We start from the raw sequence: 25560 nt of genomic DNA, 5'->3' as shown, positions 1-25560 counted from the left end.
GCATTCCAATGGGCACTCTTTCCATGAAGCACTCCTTCCTAATGTCCATCCTCAACCTGCCCTGGCACAGCTTGATACTGTGTCCTCTAGTTCTGTGCTGGTGTGAGAAGAGACCAAACTCTGATACTGTGTCCTCTAGTTCTGTGCTGGTGTGCCTGGGAGAAGAGACCAAACTCTGATACTGTGTCCTCTAGTTCTGTGCTGGTGTGCCTGGGAGAAGAGACCAAACTCTGGCTACAGCCTCCCTTCAGGTAGCTGTATGAGCTCTGCCCTGAGCCTCCTCTGCTGCAGGCTGCACACCCCCAGCTCCCTCAGCCTCTCCTCACAGGGCTCTGCTCCAGGCCCCTCCCCAGCCTTGCTGCCCTTCTCTCCACACCTTCCAGCACCTCAGCAGCTCTCTGCAATTCAGGAGCCCACAGCTGGACACAGCACTGCAGGGGTGGCCTGAGCACAGGGGCAGAATGACCTCCCTGGTCCTGCTGGCCACACTGCTCCTGACACAGCTTTGTTGCCCTTCTCTGGACGCCCAAGCAGGAGCTAAAGCGAAGGGGAAGAGCAGAGCCCTGTCAAACCAACCACAACCCTCTCCCTTCAAGCAAAGCGCGGTCTAAGGTCGCGGCGCGCCAGGGCCCCGGAGTCGAAGCCGCTTCCCGCCCCCCGCCCCCCGCTTCCCGCCCGGCGCCGCGGGTGGGCGTGGCGGGCCGCGCGGCCGGATGTTGTTGTTGTTGTTCCTGCCCCGCCCCCCGCCCTCCCCCCGCGGAGGGTGACGGACGGGAGCTGCCTCACCGCAGCCTCCGCCGCCGCCTCAGCCGCTGCCGCTTCGCCGCCGGCAGCTCCGGCACCGCCGCGTCCCCGCCGCCCCACCTCTCCACCCTTTCCCCCCCTCCCCTCTCCCCGCTGTCCTCCGCGGCCGGCCCCGTCTCGTCGCCCCGGCTCCTTTTTCTCAGCGGACGCCCGGGCTCGGCCATGGCGGACTTTGACGAGATCTACGAGGAAGAGGAGGACGAGGAACGGGCGCTGGAAGAGCAGCTCCTGAAGTACTCTCCCGACCCGGTGGTGGTTCGCGGCTCCGGCCATGTCACCGTGTAAGGGCCGCGCCGGGGCCTGCGCGGCCGGGGCGAGCGGTGGAGGCCTGGGCGGCGGGACGGGGGCGGCTGCGTGCCGGGCCTGGGGGCGGCTGCGGCCGGTAACGCTAAGTCGGCGTTTACAAGTTGGGGCAAGTCAGGGCGGTGGGCGGAAGGAGCACCCAGCCGCCGCTGCGTCCCTTCCTTCCTTCCTTCCTTCCCCCGGCGTCCGTGGGACTGTGAGAGGGCTCTCCTCGGCCCCACCGGGCAGCCCTGTGCTGCATGGGACTTGCAAGCGGGTGCAGACCTCTAGCGAGGCGCTGGGAAAGAGAACTGTCTTGGGCTGTGACTCGCTGAAGAATGTGGAGTATTTGTCCAAAGTGATGAGCTGTCAGGAAGTAAGGTGCCTTGTGCCTGTGCTCTTGTGTATAACAGGTATGTGCCAGCACATAACCGGCTGCACTATTGCTTGGGATTGTTTATGTACCTGTGTCCCACTCCCATGTGACGTGTGGCTGCTGATACAGTTCTGCAGACTTTTAAAGGAAGAAAAAGTTGTTCGTGAGTCACGTAGGTACATGCAGGATCACGTTAAGGTGTAATTGATACGTTTCGTTTCACCGTGGTTAGGAAGGGAGTGACCCTGAGTGTTGTTTTGTGGCTGTGTGGTATCTCTGACAGTCGAGTAGCAAGAGACTGAGTTAGTGTAGTGCTTCCCAGTAACTGAGCAGATGAGGGTGGCTTTCCCTTTCCCTCAGTCACTTCTGTCAGGCTCACTTTAGTGAAGCATAGTTGTACAGTTTCAGAAGCTGAAGTATCAGTCTGGAGACAAAATGCAGTCATACAAACTGGTTTTGAGTGTTAGTCCTAACAGCAGAAAAATAGAGGTTGAAGGTATTGTGGTCTACTGCTCTGGATCTTACAAACTCTTTTCAAGATACTGACTTGTCCAGAAATGCAGGGTTAAATGTGGAGTAGCTTTGTGGCACTGTGGTGCGTTCCTGCTGTGCTCTTTGGTTAACATGAAGCAATACAGTCAGGCAGTGCAGTTTGCTGTCTGGTTAAAAACAGGATGTAAAACGTGATGGGCAGGGTTGGAAGGATGTGGATAGGCAGGAGGCTGAGGAGGCCCTTTAAGGGAATGGAAGCATGTAACGAAAGTCTTTAGCATGTGACTCTGTTTATTGTGAACTAAAGTTGTTACTATCCAGTGGTGTCCCTGAAAATCAGCTGGTAGCCTTTGCCTGTGTCTTGGGATTGTTTAGCCTGATGAAGAGGAACAGTGTGGACAGCAGGACAAGGGAGGTTATTCTGCCCCTGTACTCACAGCACTGCTCAGGCCACCCCTGGAGTGCTGTGTCCAGTTGTGGGCTCCTGAATTAAAGAGAGACGTTGAGGTGCTGGAAGGTGTCCAGAGAAGGGTGAAAATGCTGGTGAGAGGCCTGGAACACAAACCCTATGAGGAGAGGCTGAGGGAGCTGGGGGTGTGCAGCCTGCAGCAGAGGAGGCTCAGGGCAGAGCTCATTGCTGCCTGCAGCTGCCTGCAGGGAGGCTGTAGCCAGGTGGGATTGGTCTCTTCTGCCAGGCTACCAGCAACAGAAGAAGGGGACACAGCCTCAAGCTGTGCCAGGGCAGGTCTAGGCTGGATGTGAGGAGGAAGTTCCTGGCAGAGAGAGTGATTGGCATTGGAATGGGCTGCCCAGGGAGGTGGTGGAGTGGCCATGGCTGGAGGTGTTGAAGCCAAGCCTGGCTGGGGCACTTAGTGCCATGGTCTGGTTGGTTGGGCAGGGCTGGGTGCTAGGTTGGGCTGGCTGAGCTTGGAGCTCTCTTCCAACCTGGTTGGTTGATTCTATGGAATGGAACAAGCCCATGATTAGATAGCTTTCATATCAGCCAATACAGAAGTGTAAAGAAGTGAAATATGGAGGCAAACACTGGTTTCTTCCCTAAAACTGAAGGTAAGTTGTGTGAGATGAGATCAGGGCCCGTTAGTAAGGAAGTTTTCGTAGCGTACTTATGACTGGTAAGGGTGTTGTGGTTGGAGAATGATTGCCTCATTAATTGTTCATTAATGGTCACTAGCTCATTATTACTCTTCAAAGCTTCCTTCAGATATTTGTTCTTTAGGTTTTAAATGAGCTCTGAGGACGTTCCTCCAAAATGAGGCAGTTGATCATCATCTGCTTTCTTCATCACGCCAGGTGTGGACTATTCACTAAGCAGTATCAGCCACTTTTGCCTTTGTACAGCCTATATAATTTTTAGTCAACGATCAAGAAGCTTATTATTGAAAGTTAGTTCATTGTCAGAACATTCAGTTGGTGGATTTAAGGGAATAGGTCAAGTCCTATGGATGTAGGGAATTGCTTTTGCCTGGTATTAAAGCAGGTATGCATTTTGAAGGTCTGCCTAAATTTATCAGCAGTTAAGCAAATGCTGAATTGATCTGTCCCTGGCTCTGCACTTTAAAGAGTTGCTGACTGCTGCTGCCGTGCGTGTATTTAAGCAGAAGCTCTCTTTTAATCTTCTATTGTCATATCCTTTCTGATCTTACACAGAAGTCATAATGTTGAGTTTGAAAGATGTCATTTCCATGACTACAGATTAATGTCAGAAAGATGTTTGGTGTTACTTGGTTTCATCTAACAGACAGTGAAAGTGTGTGAGAGTCCTTTCAGAGAGGAGCAGTTAAAAGCAGTCAAAAGAAAGCAGGTAAACATTATCCAAATAAAACATACAAGGGCCTTGCCTTTCCAGGCTGTGGGCCTTCTGTTGAGCAAGAAGAGTTTTCTTCTTGACTCAGTGTTAGGGGCATGCTACACACCTCTGTAAAACTTTCTTTTTTAACATTTAATTTTTTGGCTGAACTATTCATACCAGCAAAGTTTAGATAGCTGTGTAGCTGGGAGTAATATTTGACCTAGTTTCCTACACCTGGAGGTTATGTCTTTGAATGTCAAGGAACTTGGAATCTGAGAACTTTACTTACAGCTGAATTGAAAGTCCAAGGTATTTCTTATTCTGAAGTCATGTTAGGGTGGAAAGACAGGTACATGATGAGTTTGAAGCCACAGGGAGTATATGTGATTAGTATCTGGCTCCAGTGATTGTTTCCTTGTGCTTTCCTCTTCCTCAACCACTTGAGAGTTACGTGGCTTAGATATCTGAGGCCATATTAGGCAGCAGTATTGGATTTGTTAGCCCTCCTCAGTGCCAGCATGCTGAAGAGCTGTTGTGATGTGCTAGTGAATGGCTTTCTGTGCTGTTAGTCATCTCAGTGCATTATGTGGTGATGGAAAGGTAACTGTCTGAGGGGGGGGAAAAACCTCTCACAAAATACATCATCTCCAAAGTAATTTCTTTTACTATTAAACTTAAGTCTGCTTATGTAATGTTTTCTTTTGAGCCTTGCCCTGTATTGAGGACATAAGTAAAAAGGGGCTAGGTGAGGATAATTGATGGAGTGCATTAAGATTTGTGGAATATATGTTTGGTTTGTAAGGACTGTGAACATGTGCAGCTAAGGAGTGTTGTTGAAAGCAATGAAAAAGTGGTTTAGTGTCCCCATAAGAAAGAACAAATTGGAAGAGGGTAGTTTGTGGCAGTTTTATGTGGTAGGAGGATGTGAGCTGCAAGTTGAGGAAAGGTTGCAAGTTGGTCATGTCCTATACTGTAAATTTCTATGTTTTGATGTTTCTACCTTTTGCTGTTTCCTGCTCCACTGTACTCAAAGGCAGGCACTCAGCTAAAGCTTGCAAGCAGAGTCATGTTTAAGAAACACTTTTTCTGGCTCCAGAAAGGCTTAGGTCAGAAGGTACCTCACATCATCTACTCTGACCTCCCTGCCATGGGCACCTCTCAGATAGACTTGGCTGCCCAAGGCTTCATCCAGCCTGGCCTTGAACACCTCCAGGGAGGAGGTACCAGCGGCCTCCCCAGGCAGCCTATTCCAGAGTCTCACCATCCTAATACTAAAGAATTTCTTCTAAGATCCAGTCTAAACCTACTCTCCCTCAGTTTAAACCATTCCCCCTTGTCTTATTCCCAGACATCCATAGAATCATAGAATCAGTCAGGGTTGGAAGGGACCACAAGGATCATCTCGTTCTAAACCCCCAGACTCCCAGGTCCTTTTCCTCAGAGCTGCTCTCAGCCATTCCCCACCCAGGCTGAAGTTGTGCTTGGGATTGCACTGACTCAGATGCAGGATGTTACACTGGGCCTTGTTGAATTTCATGATTTTTATGATACCATTTTTATACATAGAACAGTTATTTAGCATGACCTGAGTGGAGTAGCCCTGGATGAGCTTCTCTTGGATACATTTGTGCTGGTGGAGAAGGGGAGTAATTGAGATCGTGGCCTTCATTTCCCCTCTCTCCTTAAGTGCTTCAGTTATTTTGTTCTCTATTGCTTATAAAGATTTTGCTGAGTTTGGACAAGAGTCAACAGAACTCCAGGAAGATGGATTTTAAACTGTATACATTAGTGAACAGTTCTTCTGTTTGGAGAATGTTAAGAATTAAACTTAGTAACAAGTGTTGTTTGGTTTGTTCCTGGAATTGAAGTTCTACAACTACCTAAAAGGAGGTTGTAGTGAGGCTGGAGCTGGTCTCTTCTCCCTAATTACTAATGATAGGACAAGAGGAAATGGCCTCGAGTTGCCTCACGGGAGGTTTAGGTTGGCTGTTGGGAGGAAGTTCTCTCCTGAGTAGGTGGTCAGGCACTGGAACAGGCTGTCCAGAGAGGTGGTGGAGTCACCATCCCTGGAGGTGTTTAAAAGGAGAGTGGATGTGGTGCTTGAGGCTAAGGTCTAGTGATGAAGGTTGGACTGGCTGATCCTGCTGGTCCTTTTCAATCAGATGTTGAGCTGAGGATTTTGGTTTGGTCAAGAAACTGTCAGTGTGAAACTAATGATTGGACTTGATGAGCTTGAAGGGCTTTTCCAGTCTAAGCAATTCTGTGATTCTGTTGTGATATGAACTGTGAGACTAATATGAGGTGCTTGTAACTTGTGGCATGCATTGGGATTATTTATAATTCTGGTAAGATCTTCATTTTGGTTTTTGCAGGTTTGGACTAAGCAACAAATTTGAAGCAGAATTTCCTTCCTCTTTAACCGGAAAGGTGAGTGTCTGTAAGTAGCAGTTGAAATTTGGTTCCAGAGATGAATTATAAGGGTAGAGCATTGTAAGAATGGTAAATCTCTGCTGTGGTACTAGATTTTTACAAAAGAATGTTCTATTCTTCTCTCTTTGTAGGTTGCACCTGAAGAATTCAAAGCCAGCATTAGCAGAGTTAACAGTTGTCTTAAGAAGAACCTTCCAGTTAACGTACGATGGCTACTATGTGGATGCCTTTGCTGCTGCTGCACTTTAGGTTGTAGTATGTGGCCAGTTATCTGCCTCAGTAAAAGAGTAAGTTGAGCTACTGATGTAATTCTTGGTAGTTAGAATTGTTCTGGGTTTGTTCTCATTTTGTGATTGCTGTGGGGTTGGGGTTTGTATTTTTTTTTCTTCTCTCACCCTTAGAAACCTACTTCAATCAGTTTGATATTGTACATTGTGGTATCAGCTGTCACAGTATCACAGACACAGGCAGGTTGGCAAAGCCCCTCGGGATCACCAAGTCCAACCTAGAGCCCTACTGTACAACATTCACCTTAAATCATGTCCCTAAGCACCACATCCAAACCATCCTTAAACATATTCAGGGTGGGTGACTCCACCACCCCCCTGGGGCAGCTCACTCCAGACCCTGACCACTCTCTCCGCGAAAAACTTCTTCTTAATGTTCAATCTAAACCTCCCCAGTCTCAGCTTGAGGCCATTCCCCCTTGTTCTGTCTCCAGTTACCTATGAGAAGAGCCCAGCAGCAGCCTCTCCATAATGGTTGTTGTAGACAGCAATGAGGTCTTACAACCGTCATGCTAAACTCAGAACAGACACCCATCAGAACTTGGAACTTAGTGAGTGTACTGTGCTGAGTGTGTCTGTTAGAGCCATGTGCTGTACAGCACTTTAATGTTGCTGAAGTAAAGGCCAATGGTGTCCTGGGGTGGAGTAGAAGGTCTGTAGTTAGGTTGAGAGAGGTTCTCCACTCTCTCTGCCCTAAATATTGTGTCCAGTTCTGGGCCCTTCAGTTCAAGAAATATCTCAGGGAACTGCTTGGAAGACTCCAGTGCAGAGCCACTGAGCTGCTGAAGGCAGTGGAACATCTCCCTGTGAGGACAGGCTGAGGGAGCTGAGAGCAGAGAAGCCTGAGGGGTGACTTCATTCCTGGTAATAAAGATATGCAGGGCAGTGCTGGGATGAATGAGCCAGGCTCTGCTCAGGGATGGCCAAGGACAGCACAAGGATGAGGCACTTAGTGCCATGGTCTAGTTGATTGGACAGGGCTGGGTGCTAGGTTGGACTGAATGATCTTGGAGGTTTCTTCCAACCTGCTTGATTCTATGATTAAGGGGAACTGGGGGCAAGCTGGAGCAGAGGAGGTTCCATGGGAACAGGAGGGAAACCTTTGTCCCTATGAAGGTGCCAGATCCTTGAATCAGGCTTCCCAGAGAGGTTTTGGAGTCTCCTTCTCTGGAGGTATTCAAGACTCACCTGAAGATGTTCCTATATGACCTGCCCTGGGTGTTCCTGCTCTGGCAGGGAGGTTGGCCTGGATGATCTTGCAAGGTCCCTTCCAGCCTCTGACATTCTGTGTGAGCTTTCAGCATACTTTCTCAATAGCCACACGTTCTGTGGGAGACACTGGCATGATCAGATTTTGGCAGTGGTAATCTTGTTTTGAGGAGCTTCTGATCACACTGTGGCCCAAAGAGCAGCAAACAAAGAGTTTATGTAACTTCTAAAGGAAAGCTTGTGGAACTCTTCAGTTTGACCCATTTAATCTGCTGGTGTAGCAGGAAATGATAGCAGGCTGTAGGTGTAGGCAGAGGGTCATGTCACAAACCTGCATCTTCTGAACTCTGGCTTCTTAGTGTATTACCAAAAGCCACAAATAATCAATTTTTATCTACATTGTTAAAGCCAGATAAAAAGCAAGAGCTTGTGGTATCTAGGGCTGTGAAGCAGAGCTTGAAGGTGAGGAAGGAGGTTATGTGTGGGAACCTGGTGAAGGAATAGTTAGAGAAGTGCTTCTGTTTGAAGTTTGCATGGACAGAAGTTAAGGTAAGCTCCAAAAGGATGAATCTGAAAAAGAAACCCCACCCAACCCAAACATGAATGCTCTGTTCAGAGGGGGGAAAAGGTTAGTGAGGTAATAATTGCTCTAACATGCAGACTGCAGAAAGACACAAGAGTCTTGGAGAGAGAATGAACAGGAACAAGGACAGAAGCTTAAAGCTGACCTTCCAGAAGTAATCTTAGAGGTTTGATCCAGATTAACAGGAGATAGGCAACATTTGCTGACGAAGTTGGTACCAGGAGATGTTTAAGGAGCTTCACACTTTTTCTTCCACTTCAAATAGGGTGACTCTGGCTCAAACTCTTGACTTCCAGCACTGGTGACATTAAATCATAGAATCAAGCAGGTTGGAAGAGAGCTCCAAGCTCAGCCAGTCCAACCTAGCACCCAGCCCTGCCCAACCAACCAGACCATGGCACTAAGTGCCCCAGCCAGGCTTGGCTGCAACACCTCCAGCCACAGCCACTCCACCACCTCCCTGGGCAGCCCATTCCAATGCCAATCACTCTCTCTGCCAACAACTTCCTCCTAACACCCAGCCTATACTTCCCCCAGCACAACCTGAGACTGTGTCCCCTTCTTCTATTGCTGTTGCCTGGGAGAAGAGACCAACCCCACCTGGCTACAGCCTCCCTTCAGGTAGTTGTAGATAGCATGAGGTCACCCCTGAGCCTCCTCGTCTCTAGGCTAAACAACCCCAGCTCCCTCAGCCTCTCCTCATAGGGTTTGTGATTCAGCTGCCTAAACACAGGGTCCTGTTGCACTGTGAATGGTACAGTGGTGCAAGGCACTGCAGACACTCAATAATTGTTCAGGCAGTTGGATTATTCCTCCAGAAGATTGAAATCAATCTGAAGGCTTCAGATCTTGTGATGGCATCATTTGTCCATGTCAGCAGCAGTAAATGGATGTCTGCTTAGAGCATTCTGCCAAAGCCCCCAGAACTCAAGCATCTGGAGAACATTATATGTATTCTCAAAGGCTGAGAGGGATAAGAGTGCTTTACCATACTACAACTCTTAATCCTAGACCTAGCTGAGAAAGACTTTTTCTAGTAGAGAAGGTAAGGAGGAAAGCTGTGAAGGATGATTAGGGCACTGGAGCACTGCCTTCTGAGGAGAGGCTGAGGGACCTGGGGCATTTCAGTCTGGAGAAGAGAAGACTGAGAGGGAATTTAATAGATGTTTATAAACATCTGCGGGCTGGTGGTCAGGAGGGGGAGGACAGCTCTGCTCACTTGTTTTCTGAGACAGGACAAGGAGCGTTGGGTGTAAGTTGCAGCACAGGAGGTTCCACCTCAACACAAAGGGGGAACTTCATGACTGGAAGGGTCCCAGAGCAGTGGCACAGGCTGCCCAGAGAGGTTGTGGAGTCTCCTTATCTTGGAGAGTGGATGGAAGCTGCAGCACAGGAGGTTCCACCTCAACACAAGGGGGGAACTTCATGACTGGAAGGGTCCCAGAGCAGTGGCACAGGCTGCCCAGAGAGGTTGTGGAGTCTCCTTATCTTGGAGAGTGGATGGAAGCTGCAGCACAGGAGGTTCCAGCTCAACACAAGGGAGAACTTTTTGACTGTAAGGGTCCCAGAGCCCTAGCACAGGCTGCCCAGAGAGGCTGTGAAGTCTCCTTCTCTGGAGCCTTTCACGGTCTGTCTGGATGTGTTCCTCTGATCTGTGCTAGATCATATGGGGTTACACCTCAACACAAGGGGGAACTTTATGACTGTAAGGGTCCCAGAGCACTGGCACAGAGGCTGAGGGAGCTGGGGGTGTGCAGCCTGCAGCAGAGGAGGCTCAGGGCAGAGCTCATTGCTGCCTGCAGCTGCCTGCAGGGAGGCTGTAGCCAGGTGGGGTTGGGCTCTGCTGCCAGGCAGCCAGCACCAGAACAAGGGGACACAGCCTGAAGCTGTGCCAGGGCAGGTCTAGGCTGGCTGTGAGGAGGAAGCTCCTGGCAGAGAGAGTGATTGGCATTGGAAAGGGCTGCCCAGGGAGGTGGTGGAGTGGCTGTGGCTGGAAGTGTTGCAGCCAAGCCTGGCTGGGGCACTTAGTGCCATGGTCTGGTTGGTTGGGCAGGGCTGGGTGCTAGGTTGGGCTGGCTGAGCTTGGAGCTCTCTTCCAACCTGCTGGATTCTATGAAGAAAGTAACTTACTATTTAACAATGACTAACTCCAGGTAGTTCAGGAAATGTGACTGCTGCCAAAACAGCTGGGAGGAATGGGGAAAGCAGCTTCTCTCCAAAAGAGAAGGCTTGAAGAAGTTGATAGTTCTGCTACCATATCAATTAAACATGGAAAGTGGAAAGTGCCTTGGCCTTTGTTCCTCATAAAAATAGCTTTTGCTGAAATTTGGAATAAGTGACAAAATTTGGAACAGTGATGGGGAAAAAATGTTTGTGTGTGTTTTTTTTAAGTAGCCAGATTTCATTTTTCTAAGTTGATTAGCTGCAGGATCAAGCTGCTCAGGGTTCAGTCCTCTTCTGGTTCAATCCTACACAGGCAGGGCACTGTAGAAATTGTCCTTTCCAGTGGGATCCTTCTCTTCAGCATGCACACTAGTGAAGTGTTGGATTTTAAAGGGTCTTCTAGAATTATTTTGTTAAGCTCTGCTGCCTTTCAGTCTGGCCATGTAGCTTCTCTTCCATTCTTTGCCCCTGCCCTTAGTCACTCTTAGCAGTAGGAGTCAAAGGCTTCTTTCACACTGATAAATTAAATGGTGTTGCAGCCAAGCCTGGCTGGGGCACTTAGTGCTGTGGTCTGGTTGATTGGCCAGGGCTGGATGCTAGGTTGGACTGGCTGAGCTTGGAGCTCTCTTCCAACCTGCTTGATTCTATGATTGAACTAAACCTGGGAGTGTTCCTAGGAATTGATGCTTTATAATTTGTACTCTTAGAGAGGTCCTTGGCAGGCTCTGGGTCTGCATTGTGTAACAGTTCTGGGCATTATCAGAATGCTGCAAGCACTGAGAGTGGTTTGGAGGTTATGAAAACTCACTGATAGAGATTTAAGCTGCTCCCTGCCAGCTGGCTTCAAGTGAATGGAAATGCTTCTGGGCACAGTTTCATATCCTAATAGAGATGTAACCTGAGATTCTTTAGTTTCTCCACCTGCACTGGGCCTTCAGCTGTGTTTCATAGCATGCTACTGGGTATCCTGGGAATCAGCAAGGGAGACAGACCCAGGGTAATGTTTCTGAGAAGGTGGAGGTGGAATTTCCATCCACATTTGCTTTATAATTTCCCACAGTGGATGGCACCAGGTGAGGTATTTGGTGGAGCTTCAGTTCTGCTTTCATCCCTGATGTGGTCAGTTCTGTCTTCTGTGTTTCTTTTCTGTATACAGCTCTTTCTAAGATCATGTTCTTCAGCAGGAGGTGGATGCTTTAGATTGTCATGGCCAGTTCTGAATAATACACTTGGAGGAAACAAGGATTTGTGGCCATTTGTTCCCTTATGACCAAAAATCTGAGCTAGAATTTAATCATAGAATAAGAGTTACAAATCTTCCTTTACAAATTCAGTTAACAGCATTAGTTATCCTGGTGCTTCATGGAGCAGTTCAACACTTGCCTGCCTGTGAAATGGGATTTTCCCCATCTCAATTGGACCTTCCCAAGGGAAGTTTTGCTGGAGTCAAGACCATTTCTTCACAAGCCTGTTCCATAGTGTGAATCATAGAATCAAGCAGGTTGGAAGAGACCTCCAAGATCACCCAGCCCTATCCAGTCAACTAGACCATGGCACTAAGTGCCTCATCCAGTCTTTTCTTGAACACCTCCAGAGATGGTGACTCCACCACCTCCCTGGGCAGCCCATTCCAATGCCAATCACTCTCTCTGCCAACAACTTCCTCCTGGCATCCAGCCTAGACCTGCCCTGGCATAACTTGAGCCTGTCCCCTTGTTCTGTTGCTGGTTGTCTGGGAGAAGAAGTTTCCACTCTAGTCACTTCCACCTCACTAGAGAAAGTAGCTAGCTGCACTTGGTGACTTAGCTCTTGTAGGACAGCTAAAATACCAAGTTAGCATCTTGAGTCTTTTGGATTGTCTGTATTTGAGAGGAAATGTCTCTTAAGTCTAATCAAGACCAAGAGGAAATGGACTCAAGTTGCACCAGGGGAGGTTTAGGTTGGATAGTAGGAGAAAGAGTGGTCAGGTATTGGAGCAGGCTGCCCAGGCAGACTTTGTCCCTGGAGGAGTTAAACCCTCTAGACATGGCACTTCAGGACCTGGTTTGATGGCCAGGGTGGTGTTAGGGCAGTGGCTGGACTCGATGGTCTTAGAGGTCTTTTCCAGCTGGAACAATTCTATGATTCAAGAATTTGAGCACTTTGGTGTAGGAGAAGGTGACCCTTCCATGTCAGGGAGGTTGGAACTAGCTGATCTTCAAGGTCCCTTCCATCTCAAACCACCCTCTGATGCTTTTGCATTTTAGTGGCACCAATATGGGCCTCAAAACTGACTTCAGGGATGTTCTGACACATTGAAAGTGAGCTTAGAGTCAACATGACTCAGTTTTCATCTGACTTTGTTTTGTTGTTTATGATGATAGCTATATTTACTTGGGTTTAAATTTTGTAGTCAGATGTCTACTTGTTTGGGGAATGGAGAACTCCTGCTTCCATCATTTGTCTCTTGGAGTGAGCAGTGATGTCCAGACCTCTGATAAGGTTCTTCACCTTTCTTCCATGAAATAGAATGCAAATTTTGGCCATATGAAAACAAAAATCAGCATAATTGGTCTCTGTAGTTTGAATTTTGAGCATAAAGTGGAATTTTTTTTTCTGGGCAGTTTTTATGGGCTGGTTGGGAGCTATTTCTTGGAGTGGTGATGCACCAAGGAGCCCGAAAATCTCTGGGTGCTATTGCTTGGACTGGTGATGCACTAAGCAGTGTGAAAATCTCTGGGTGCTGTTGCTTGGACTGGTGATGCACTAAGCAGCCTGAAAATCTCTGGGTGCTGTTGCTTGGAGCGGTGATGCACTAAGCAGTGTGAAAATCTCTGGGTGCTATTGCTTGGGGTGGTGATGCACTAAAGCAGTCTGAAAATCTCTGGGTGCTATTGCTTGGGGTGGTAATGCACTAAGGAGCCTGAAAATCTCTGGGTGCTGTTGCTTGGAGTGGTGATGCACTAAATAGTGTGAAAATCTCTTGGTGCTATTGCTTGGGGTGGTGATGCACTAAGGAGTCTGAAAATCTCTGGGTGCTGTTGCTTGGAGTGGTGATGCACTAAGGAGTGTGAAAATCTCTTGGTGCTATTTCTTGGACTGGTGATGCACTAAGGAGTGTGAAAATCTCTGGGTGCTATTTCTTGGACTGGTGATGCACTAAGGAGTGTGAAAATGTCTTAGTACTGTTGCTTGGACTGGTGATGCACTATGGAGCCTGAAAATCTCTGGGTGCTGTTGCTTGGACTGGTGATGCACTATGGAGCCTGAAAATCTCTGGGTGCTGTTGCTTGGACTCGTGATGCACTAAGGAGTGTGAAAATCTCTGGGTGCTGTTGCTTGGACTGGTGATGCACTAAGGAGCCTGACAATCTCTTAGTGCTGTTGCTTGGACTGCTGATGCACTAAGGAGTGTGAAAATCTCTGGGTGCTGTTGCTTGGACTGGTGATGCATTAAGGAGCCTGACAATCTCTTAGTGCTGTTGCTTGGACTGGTGATGAACTACATTTATCTGTTTTGGGGATTTCAGATGAGAAGTCAATGATCAGATGCACAGAGCAGGAGATTGTTGTATTGTTGCCAGTCAGCTATAAATAATGTTGATAGTGAAATGTGATGTTGTTACTGTCTGTGGTGTTTCCCTACTCAAAGGAAGGCACTCGAATTAACACTGTTTTGGGAGCCATGTAAAATGCTTTTGTTGGATGTTGTACCAGTCAGCCACTGATTGACAGCAGGAATTGAGGGGGCTTCATGTGGCTGCACAGCCCCCAGGTCCAGACCATAGCTACATCTGGAACTGTAAGCTGACTTCACTAAGCACTGCAGAGACATGAGGGTAGTGAACACTGGAACAGGATACCCAGGGATGTGGTTGAGGCCCTGTTCTTGGACATATTTAAGATCAAGCTCTACAAGGCTCTGGGCAACCAGGTCTAGTTGAGGATGCTCTTGCTGACTGCAAGGAGGTTGGACTCTATGACCTTTGGAGGTCACTTCCAACCCATTCTGTGATGGGTCTTGCAATTGGTGATCCAGGTAACACACTATTTGTATTCACTCCTGCCTTATTCCTGCGTGAAAACCTCATCCTTTATCTTCTATTCTTTTTTTGTTGTTGTTCATATTTAAGGGCAAAACCTTAAGAGGTAGCAACAAACATAGGTGAAAATGTGTTTTAAATTGGGCTTTTATTCTAGCCTGTTTTTTTTTCTCTTGTCCAAAAGCCCATGTCAAGTATTAATGTCTTCAAAGAATCAGTTAATTTACAGGCATGCTTCAGGAAACATTGCAGTTGATAAGCTGCCCAGGGAGGTGGTGGAGTCACCATCCCTGGAGGTGCTCAAGAAAAGAGTGGATGAGGCACTTGGTGCCATGGTCTGGTTGACTAGATAGGACTGGGTGCTAGGTTGGACTGGATGATCTTGGAGGTCTCTTCCAGCCTGCTTGATTCTGTGATCTCCCCAAGTTCTGTGGATAACATAAAAGACTCCTTTTATTTAACAGGCTCTGTTACAAAGCATATTTGTTCATTTGCTCTGCTAAAAAAAGTGTACTTGAATTGAAATTTTAGCTTTGCTGAAGCATCAGATTGGATTTGTTAAATTATTAAGGAGAAAACAAACAAAAAAATCAATTAAACAAAGCTGCCTAGTATTAAATCTTCCTAAATAAGTCTCCCTTCCACTTAATTTGTGCTTTTGTTGTGGCTAACAAATAATTTGCTGTATGGGTTTTTTTTTCTGTGCACCCTTGATTAGAATATATAAGCTTGTCATCCTAGTGTGCTGGAAATGCTACACTCAAATCAAGTGTTCCTTTCTGGTTTTGTATATCCTCACCTGCTCCTCACTGTAAATCACAGAGATGTCAAGAGCAGTGATTAATTAAGCTGCACGTGCAAGTGCTTTTTTTCACCTGTCAAGCAGGAAGAAAACTTAACTATAGTGAATTGTGTGATGCTGCTTCATTCATTGCTTTGCCTTCTTTTATTATGACTATTATTATTATTATCATCGTTGCCAGCTCTGAGGTTTGCAGAAATATTTTCACAGTCTAATTTTAATGCCCATTTCTCCTTTGGGGATGTGGGGTGTTTTGGGAAGCTGTGGCTAGCCCAAGCTGCACTCTCCGGGAAGGATTTGTCCCTAAGCCTTTGGCAAGAGAAATCATCGTGGGTCTGGAGGCTGAGAGTTTTTTATCTGGTGCTAGGCAAATTACTTTAGACTGGGGGTTTCTTTATTGCAACAACCCAATTAATAGTACCTAACCACCTATCAATTTCTTATTTATGTGTCTGCATTGTAATATAGTTGTAATTTTAATGGAATTCGAAAAAGCTCGGGATGCTTTTCACAACTCTTTGGGGCAAACAATGAAATGAAATCGTATAGTGATCTTAATCTATTATTAAAAGCTCCTGGAAAGGAAGATTACAAGGTAGATTCAGGTTTTGAATCGGGTTTGCCATTGGTTTAGCAGCGGGTGGGCAGGCAGATGCCTGCTCAGAGTAGAACCTATTGCCATTTTTCACCATTGATAGAGTAGCCTTTCAGAGTCAATGAGCTCTGTCAATGTGAGCTTGTCAAGGCTACAACTTCATAGACCTGAGAGGCGGTTTGAGAGGTCAGCCCTTTTCAGGTTTGCTGTGATGCAAATGAACTTTAATGCTTAAACAACTATTGGAATTTTTATGTCTGCTCCTTGTTCTTTTTTCTTCACAAAGTCATTGACGAGACATTCAGTGCTTTTTAAATTGGAAGTTGCATTGTGCTAAAGACCTAGTACAGATTTACGGAGGGCTGAAAGCAGTTAGATCATGTTCTTTTCATGGTGCGATTAGAATCAAATCGATTTCCCTACAGCCTTCAGCATTCAGATGGCAATTTTAACAAAGCTCGGGGGCTAGACAAGGGACAAAACGACTGAACTGAATGTTAATTACACTCCGCAGCCTTATTTTCTTTTGATTTGGAGCTGACTGGCAACTAAATTAACAAAAGTGTGACCATAACTGCTGCCCTATTTTCATTTAAAAGGAGAGCAGACTCTAAAAGGCTATCTTTACAAAGAAACAAGTGAGGTCTACCGATTATTGTTAAAGGGCACTGTCTTTAAAAAACATCATAATAACAATAACCCCCCAAAACTACTCCGTTCCCAATGGATGTGCTAAAGGAGGCGCTGACACATCCACCTTGGGATAATAATTCCTTTGACTCCTGCTTGCAAAAATAAGCTGCCCTTCGAAATTCAGTGGAACAGAGGTAGCAAGGAGCTGAGTTTTAATCGTTTGACCATTAGCAAGGAGCTAATTTTTAACCGTGTGGCCACAGCACATGCTTTTAGAGGTCTTTCCCCACAACCACTCTGCTAGTAAGCTAGAGAGAAACTCACGTTGGGAAGTCGAGGTGTTAAGCTCTGATGGGAGATTTTGTCGTCTCCACGCTTCTCTGACTCGGAGGTTGTCGTTTCTTGGCGCTAGCCTTTAGTTTGACTCGGTAGGCTTCATTCTCAGCTCTCCTCCTTTGCGGTGATAACAGCAAGATGCTTTCTCATCCCTTCCCCTCACCCCTCTCTGCCTTGTGAGGAAGCTGCAGCTGCACCAAGTTGTATTTGATCCTTGTCATTGCTCCGTCCTTTTGCACCTGCAGGCTCTCTTGGTCTCATCTTAACACCTGGCGCCATGAATTATCCTCCTTTTTATTCAGAGTCAGGAGCAAATCCCATTTAGGGCTCGGCAGTATATATATTCTGGCAGTCAAGTGACCATAAATGTCAGAATGTATTTCTCCCATGTAAATACAACTGAGTAATTCTCTGCAAAACGCTGTGGAACTCTGCAGCACAGTGTGTCCTTGAATGCATAATCTTGAAGGCTGTGCAGAACAGCTTTCAGGGTTCTCTCTCTGACGTGTCAAGGATGGACAGCATGGGTAGTAGAACTGTGCTTCAGAATCCTAAGTGCTGGCTGGGCTCAGCATACAAATCACAGAGTTAGTAGTGTTCACTTGAGCAGTTTGCTGGAACTTTAGCAACCTTCACTTGTGCACTTCGCTGTAACTTTCTCCATTTGGCTTTCAGTCTGAAATCCTGATAGAAAAGCCAGAAAAATAAGTCTTTTGTTTCAAATGTGGCATATTTGTCCTTGACCTACAGCACTGCAAAATGCTCTCAATGTTTGTCAGTTTAGATGCTGCCCTTCGAGGTGTGTTTAGGCTGTGGGTACTGGGGGAGCAGTGCTCTTGCTTTGCTACTTAAATGGCTTCAAAGTTGCTGTGGTTTTGAAGTTGCAACTGCTGCTAAGAATCGGAATGGGAAAGGATTTTGTTCAGAAGTGGTTGAAGGTAGCTATTTGGGTGCCATAAAAAGCTGTTTCTGTTCTAGTTACTATTCAATACCGGAGAAGTTTTGCTAGTACTCCAGACCACCCTGTACTCAGTCACTGTCCTGTACCTCTCTCCTTTTCACACAAAAGCAGCTGCAAACCAAACTTTTTCTAAAGCCAGTCAAGAGTAAAATTCTTTCTCATTTGTCTTCCAGACACGAAGATCGATTGAGAAGTTATTAGAATGGGAAAACAATAGGTTATACCACAAGGTGAGTGCCGCGGGGAGCAGCTTCGTACTGTTGCACTTTGAATTGCACAGTATGGAAACAGATGCTTTTGTTGGACCAAAAATATGAAAGGTGGACAAATGGACCAGTCTGTGTGCTGCAATAAAATACAGCTCATCTGTCTTCTTTTGCTCTCCTCCCTCTCTAGCTGTGCTTGCATTGGAGACTAAGCAAAAGGAAATGTGAAACGAATAACATGATGGAATATGTAAGTTAAAGGGCTGTTTTGTGAGTTTCTCTATTAAATGATCATTTATTTTGCTTCTGATCTTATTCTTTTCCCGATTATTAATCAGTAAAAGGTGTCAGGAGCTTAATCGCCTGAGTGGAAGGATTTTCTACGGTTCACAGATGCGGGGGCTGGATGCACGGGGCTGATTTATAAAGTTATGAATGAGTTGAAAACAAGGCTTCACTGTGCTCTGAAAAATAATAAATTAATTGCCAAGAGAAAATAGCTCCAACGTGGGCTGATGGGGTGTGAAATTTTGGATGCTGCATAAAGACTAAGCTCGACTTTGGTTACGCAGCAAGTCAGATATGGCTGGTTTATATCATGCTAATCGAGGCGAAAAGTAGGGAGGAAGACCTTTCAGCTAAGCTGTTGGAGCTTAAGAAACCTTTTAGCCTCTTTAGAGTTTTTTAACTGCCCCTTACCTCAACTGTCTCCAAAGTATCTTTTATGTCCAGTTGCTGCCAGCCAAAGATTTTTTTTTTAAGCCAGTTGCTGGGAGTTTTTAACTTCAGTCTTTGAGGAGTTAGATGCAGTTTAAAGTGAAGAAGGAAGCGTGGGGGTTGGGTTGTTTAGTTTGCAACCTTCTTGCTCTCTTTCAGATTATCTGGGAGGTGCATAGATCTGGCTGAAATGAATAGAAGTAAACACCAGAATTTGGATGATTTCTTTTATTGCCCTGGGAAGTAGGCAACAGGAGGAGCTGTTAAAGTTGAGCCTGTGAGAAATAGCTGCTCTATTAGTTCCAATGTAGCTGTCATCTTTTGCTCCGTGGCACTTTGCTCTTTGAAACAACAAAGCTGTCAGGAGCCTAACAACCTCAAAAGCGATTAAATAGTTGGAAATGATATTAAAGGAATCTTTTTTAGCTTTCCCCTTTTTCTGTTTCTACATTAGATCTTCTTTTTGGATCTTTTGAAATGCTTCATTCTCTTTTTTTAACAGCTTGATGAATATAAACAGACTTTTCCTAATGTTTATTCTACGAAATCCTTTGGGTTTTAGATGGGTGAAAGCTGACTGAGGAATGGCATCAAGCAAAATTTCAGCAAGTAGATTTGAGCTTTGCCTAAAGAAGTTTTATTTCACTGAAAATTCCCACAGCAAACATTGCCCCCATCCAGTGGTTTGCAGATTTAATTGGAGGAAGAAAAAAAAGCTCCAAAGCCCATTCAGTGCTAGCTTTATACAGCAATCCAGATGAAATTCCTTCTGTTAAGTACAATCTCTCAGTTAACCCATTGGCATTAATAATATGTAAGTTTAGGCATAGAATTCTATAGGATAAAGAGCAAAGATTTTTTTTTTTTCAGGTTGAGAAACTCCTGATGCATTTAATGAGAACATTTTACAAGACCTCTCTAATATTTTTTCAGTGAAACTGATTCCTTTATCAAATCTTTTAATCTCCAAGCCCATCCGGCCAACCTAGCACCCAGCCCTATCCAATGAACTAGATCATAGAATCTAGCAGGTTGGAAGAGACCTCCAAGCTCATCCAGTCCAACCTAGCACCCAGCCCTAGCCAATCAACTAGACCACAGAATCACCTGATCAAGCAGGTTGAAAGATACCTCCAAGCTCATCCAGTCCAACCTGGCACCAGCCCTATCCAACCAGCTAGACCATAGAATCAAGCAGGTTGGAAGAGACATCCAAGCTCACCCAGTTCAACCTAGCATCCAGCCCTAGCTAGCCAATCAACTAGACCATAGAATCAAGCAGGTTGGAAGAGACGTCCATGCTCATCCAGTCCAACCTAGCACCCAGCCCTGTCCAATCAATGAAACCATAGAATCATAGAATCAGACAGGTTGGAGGAGACCTCCAAGCTCATCCAGTCCAACCTAGCACTCAGCCTTAGCCAATGGCTCTAAGTGCCTCATGCTTACCTTTTGAATCCCTCTAAAAAGACACGTAGACACCTGTGTTTGCTATCCACTGTGTCAGAAGTGTTTGCCTTAGCAAGGAAATTGGAGACATGCCATTTTCCCTGCTTTTCACTGTGCTGTCTGGGGTAGAAATGTTGAAGTAGCCAAGTGATGTTCTCCTGTGAAACCAAAATGTTTAGCTTCTTAGGAGGGGAAGCAGCTCCCCTTACAAGTACAGTCCTTAGTTACATTACCAGATGCCTTTATTTGTTACAAATGTGACCATCCTGCTGTGTTCTGACTGTCTGTCTGAAGAAAGGTGATGCACAAGTGAACCTTCTCTTTCTATTGAAAGCAGCTTGAGCACTTGGGTTGTATTCTGGAGTGTGTCTTCCCATGTGTGGATGTGAATCAAGAGCACAAGAGTAATCATGCAAAAGCACTAGTTAAGTTTCTGCCTAACTGCTGCCACATTTGTTAGCTGTGGGAGCTTTGCCAAGGGTGGTAGACATCCCTCTGCAAGTTTTGAGCTATAAAAGATGGTTTAGCTTCATATATTAAGTGAACATACTGTGGAAATAAAGGGTAGCAGCCACTTCTCTCCATCTTTGGAGCTGTACAAATAATTTAGGCTCTTAAGTGACAGTAATTTGGGTGACAGGCATTTCTGTGCATGTTTTGAGCTATAAAGTGACTTAGATTCTTATTTTAAGTGAAAATCATTTGGACATGAAGAGGGATAGATATTTCTGTGCAAGTTTTCAGCCACAAAAATGGTTTGGATTCCTATATTAAGTGAAACCAAATTGGAAACAAAAGGTGATAGAGATTTCTGTGCAAGTTTTGAACTATAAAACGACTTAGACTCTTCTTTTAAGTGAAACTAATTTAGACATAAAGGGTGATAGATACTTCTGTGCAAGTTTTTAGCCACAATAACGATTTGGATTCCTATATTAAGTGAAACCAAATTGGAAATAAAAGGGTGACAGACATTTCTGTGCAAGTTTTGGTCTATAAAACTACTTAGATTCTTATTTTAAGTGAAAATCATTTGGACATTTGGATTCCTATATTAAGTGAAACCAAATTGGAAACAAAAGGTGATAGAGATTCCTGTGCATGTTTTGGTCTATAAAACTACTTAGATTCTTATTTTAAGATAAAATCCTTTGGACATAAAGGGTGACAGACATTTCTGTGCAAGATTTGGTCCATAAAACTACTTAGATTCTTATTTTAAGTGAAAATCATTTGGATATAAAAGGTGACAGACATTTCTGTGCAAGCTTTGAACTATAAAGTGACTTAGATTCTTCTTTTAAGTGAAACTAATTTAGATATAAAGGGTGATAGATACTTCTGTGCACGTTTTCAGCCACAAAAATGATTTAGATTCCTATATTAAGTGAAACCAAATTGGAAATAAAAGGGTGACAGACATTTCTGTGCAAGTTTTGGTCTATAAAACTACTTAGATTCTTCTTTGAAGTGAAAATCATTTGGACATCAAGGGTGACAGACATTTCTGTGCATGGTTTGAACTGTAAAACTACTCAGATTCTAAAGTGAAACTAATTTAGACATAAAGGGTGATAGATATTTCTGTGTAAATTTTCAGCCACAAAAAAGATTCCCTATGTTAAGTGAAACCAGATTGGTGATGGAGATTGCTGTGCATGTTTTGAGCTGTAAAAATTATTTAGGTTTTTATAATAAGTGAGAATAATGTTGAAACGAAGGGTGGAAGATGTTTCTCTGCATGTTTTGAGCTACAAGCCCTGTGAGGAGAGGCTGTGGGAGCTGGGGGTGTGCAGCCTGCAGCAGAGGAGGCTCAGGGCAGAGCTGATTGCTGCCTGCAGCTGCCTGCAGGGAGGCTGTAGCCAGGTGGGGTTGGGCTCTGCTGCCAGGCAGCCAGCAACAGAAGAAGGGGACACAGCCTGGAGGCTGTGCCAGGGCAGGTCTAGGCTGGGTATGAGGAGGAAACTCCTGGCAGAGAGAGTGATTGGCATTGAATGGGCTGCCCAGGGAGGTGGTGGAGTGGCCGTGGCTGGAGGTGTTGCAGCCAAGCCTGGCTGGGGCACTTAGTGCCATGGTCTGGTTGGTTGGGCAGGGCTGGGTGCTAGGTTGGGCTGGCGGAGCTTGGAGCTCTCTTCCAACCTGCTTGGTTCTATGAAAGTGATTTAGATTCCTATATAAAGTGAAGATAACTTTGAAATTAAGGGTGGTAGACATTTCTGTGCAAATTTTCAACTATAAAACTACTTGGATTCTTATTTTAAGTGAAAATGATTTGGACATAAAGGCGACAGACATTTCTGTACATGTTTTGAACTATAAACCTTCTTAGATTCTTATGTGAAAATACTTCTGAATTTAAGGGTGATAGATCCTACTGTGCAAATTTCCAGCCACAAAGATGAGCTAGATTCCTATATTACGTGAAACCAAATTGGAAATAAAGGGTGATAGAGATTGCTGTGCATGTTTTGAGCTATACAAATGAGAGAGATTGCTATATTAAATGAAAACAAATCAGAAATGAAGAGGATTGGATGTGTAATTGAAAACTAACCTTGCACACAGTACCTCCTATCTTAGAATCATAGAATCAAGCAGGTTGGAAGAGAGCTCCAAGCTCAGCCAGTCCAACCTAGCACCCAGCCCTGCCCAACTGACCAGACCACAGCACTAAGTGCCCCAGCCAGGCTTGGCTTCAGCACCTCCAGGCACAGCCACTCCACCACCTCCCTGGGCAGCCCATTCCAGTGCCAATCTCTCTCTGCCAAGAACTTCCTCCTCACATCCAGCCTAGACCTGCCCTGGCACAGCTTGAGGCTGTGTCCCCTTCTGTTGCTGTCTGCCTGGCAGCAGAGCCCAACCCCACCTGGCTCCAGCTTCCCTGCAGGCAGCTGCAGGCAGCAATGAGCTCTGCCCTGAGCCTCCTCTTCTGCAGGCTGCACCCCCTCAGCTCCCTCATCCTCTCCTCACAGGGTTTGTGTTCCTATTGGTTTGGTTTTTTAACGTGTGCATTTGTCTTTAACTCTGTCTCTCTGTTTTGCTAGCTCACAGGCTTGCTGCCAGCATCCATGTAATACAACTCTTTGTTCTCTCTTTTACACAGGTCATCCTCATAGAATTTTTACCAAAGACACCAATTTTTCGACCAGATTAGCATTTGCTTTATTTCCAGAGACTTACTTTAAAAGTATTGTTGTCTTTCCAATGGTGCCTTGCTTGGTGCTCTCCTGGTGGTAACATAGCATTGGTTCTACAGAATCTTGTGGTGTTTTCATGCCTTCTTCTTTTGGTTTTTTTTCTTTTCTGGTTGGTTTGTGGGGTTGGTTTTGTTTGTTTGCATCTGTTGTTTGTTTTGAAACAAAGAGCATGTTCCAAGTGCTTTTGGTCAGACCCTGCAAAAGTCATTTCACACCAATGTTAACTTCTGCTTAAGTTATTGTTACTTTTACTACTTCTGTTCATGTTTCTCGTTTATTTCCAAGTCTTTTCCTGATGTGTGTGTATGTGTACAGATATATGACTATAAATACACAGCTGAAAATGGTCTACAAGCGAGCAGGTATTGTTTTCTTTTACCCCCCACCCCCAAATGACCCAATTGATCGATTGACTTTTGTCTATTTCATCATTCATCTCTATGCTGAAATACCTTCTGAGATCTTCCTAACTATTTTGGTCAGGGGCTTAGGCAACTGTAAATGTTTTTCCTGTCTTTGGGGTATTGACTGTCCTCTACCAGCAGAGGAAGGAGATCAGCCTCGACTGGAAGCTCTGCTGGTGTGCAACCCAAACGTCCACTGCGTTAGTAAAAGTCTCTCTTGCTCTTCACGAAGAAGGCCTGTCAGCTGGCTCTGAAAACATTCACATTTGAAGGTTTAAAAACCAAACAACACCAACAAAAGCACCAAAAGAGAGCTGTTTGACTCAGACTGGGAGAACTGCATGCATCTGGTTAGTAGAACTCTTAAGATAACAAGATTCTATTAGCATCGAAGTGTATAATGTAGCTCTTTTAATTCAGGCTAATGCCATGTATCAGCTTTATCCCTACTGTTTACCACATCCTCTCCACAGGAGTGCAGAAGGACTTGTTACAGTAAAACTTCTCCTCCAAGAGGACCTTTCAGGGTTTTGTTCTATTTGTATTTTGGGTTTGTTTTGGGTGTTTTTAAGCCACAGGAGCAGGAAAAAAAGAAGGTAGTGAAGAAATATCAAACAGTAGAGTTGCAGGTGCAAGCGTCGCAGCAGGCAGTGTAAGATTCAAGGTAGCAGAGAATTATTTATTGCACACTTGCTTCTGGCTCCTCTTTTTGGTTTACAAAGCTTCTTTTCTGCACAAGTGTTAAGCCTTTTGGGGTTTGTTTTTTTAACTGGATATATGATGGGTCAGGCCAGTTGTATTTTGTTTCTTCTTCCACTTCAGTTGGACATAATCTTCATTGGGTTTTAATTGCAACTCAAATCATGCTTTCAACTTTGCTTTATTATCTACAATTACCATCCATGACCATTTGTGTAAGTTAAGGATATGTTCCCTGTACAGTTGTGGTAGCAAGCAATAATGTGAATATATGACAACCACCCCCTCCTCCTTCCTCCCAGGACAGATAATACTCTGCTAAGTCTTTGTATGAATGAAAAGTTGATACCACTACAAGAATGAATCTTCTCTCTTTTAATCTTTTAAAGACAAGGTTTATTTCAAGGTGATGTATTGCAGGTACCTTGATGCTGTGAACTATTTTTATATGTCTTAAATATTTATTCTCTGTAAAATAGTCTCTAGTTGAGTATTCTATTCCTAAATAGTGGGAACTCTCTACGAGGGTTTTAGGTTTTCTTAAACCTAAGCCTTCTGTGTCTTGTTTCCATCCTTTGCTCAGCTATTTTGTCTGTGGCTCCCTGCTGTTTACTTTGAAAATAGCTCAGCTACCTTTTTCATACAAGCCTACAAGTGGGTAGAGTTGTGATTTTTTAATGAGCAAACACCAGTTGTGTGCTGCCTCAGTCTTCTGGGTCCTACAGCAGTTTCTTTTCAAAGTAACTGGTTGTGGGGTTTTTTAAAGAGTCAATTTCAGCCTCTTCTTTACTACAGAGCTGAGTCTGTAGCATTCCTGCTGTCAGCCAGAAGTATTCATTATAATCTCAGACCAGTTTCAACCTGAGAGGAAGGCCAGAAGCCTAATGCTGATAACCACAGAATCAGAGATGGTAGAAGTTGGAAGAGACTTCCATAGATCATGCAGTCCAACACCCTTGCCAGAGCAGGATCATAGGATCAAGCAGGTAGGAAGAGACCTCCAAGATCATCCAGTCCAGCCCTAGCCAGTCAACCAGACCATGGCACTACATGCCTCATCCAGTCTTTTCTTGAACACCTCCAGGCATGGCAACTCCACCACC

At 45.2% G+C, this 25560-nt stretch overlaps 1 protein-coding gene across 2 annotated transcripts; it reads left to right on the top strand.

The window, feature by feature from the left end:
* Positions 1 to 738: 738 nt before the first annotated feature.
* CHIC2 (cysteine rich hydrophobic domain 2) lies at positions 739 to 23708 on the top strand. 2 transcript variants are annotated; one of them, XR_010303485.1, is made up of 7 exons: positions 739 to 1085; positions 6137 to 6191; positions 6326 to 6481; positions 17959 to 18015; positions 18182 to 18241; positions 18868 to 18985; positions 23261 to 23708. XR_010303485.1 is itself a non-coding variant. In XM_064149287.1 (6 exons), exons 1-6 carry the CDS (start codon positions 967 to 969, stop codon positions 23309 to 23311), a joined length of 498 nt encoding a protein of 165 aa, XP_064005357.1. In that variant the 5' UTR covers positions 743 to 966; the 3' UTR covers positions 23312 to 23708. The 2 variants fall into 2 exon arrangements, 1 of the variants encoding a protein (XP_064005357.1); XM_064149287.1 differs by lacking the exon at positions 18868 to 18985 and having other exon boundaries at positions 743 to 1085.
* Positions 23709 to 25560: the final 1852 nt, after the last annotated feature.

Source organism: Pogoniulus pusillus, chromosome 9 (assembly GCF_015220805.1).
Source record: "Pogoniulus pusillus isolate bPogPus1 chromosome 9, bPogPus1.pri, whole genome shotgun sequence".
Lineage (NCBI taxonomy): Eukaryota > Metazoa > Chordata > Aves > Piciformes > Lybiidae > Pogoniulus > Pogoniulus pusillus.
This window is presented reverse-complemented; position numbering and strand designations above follow the sequence as displayed.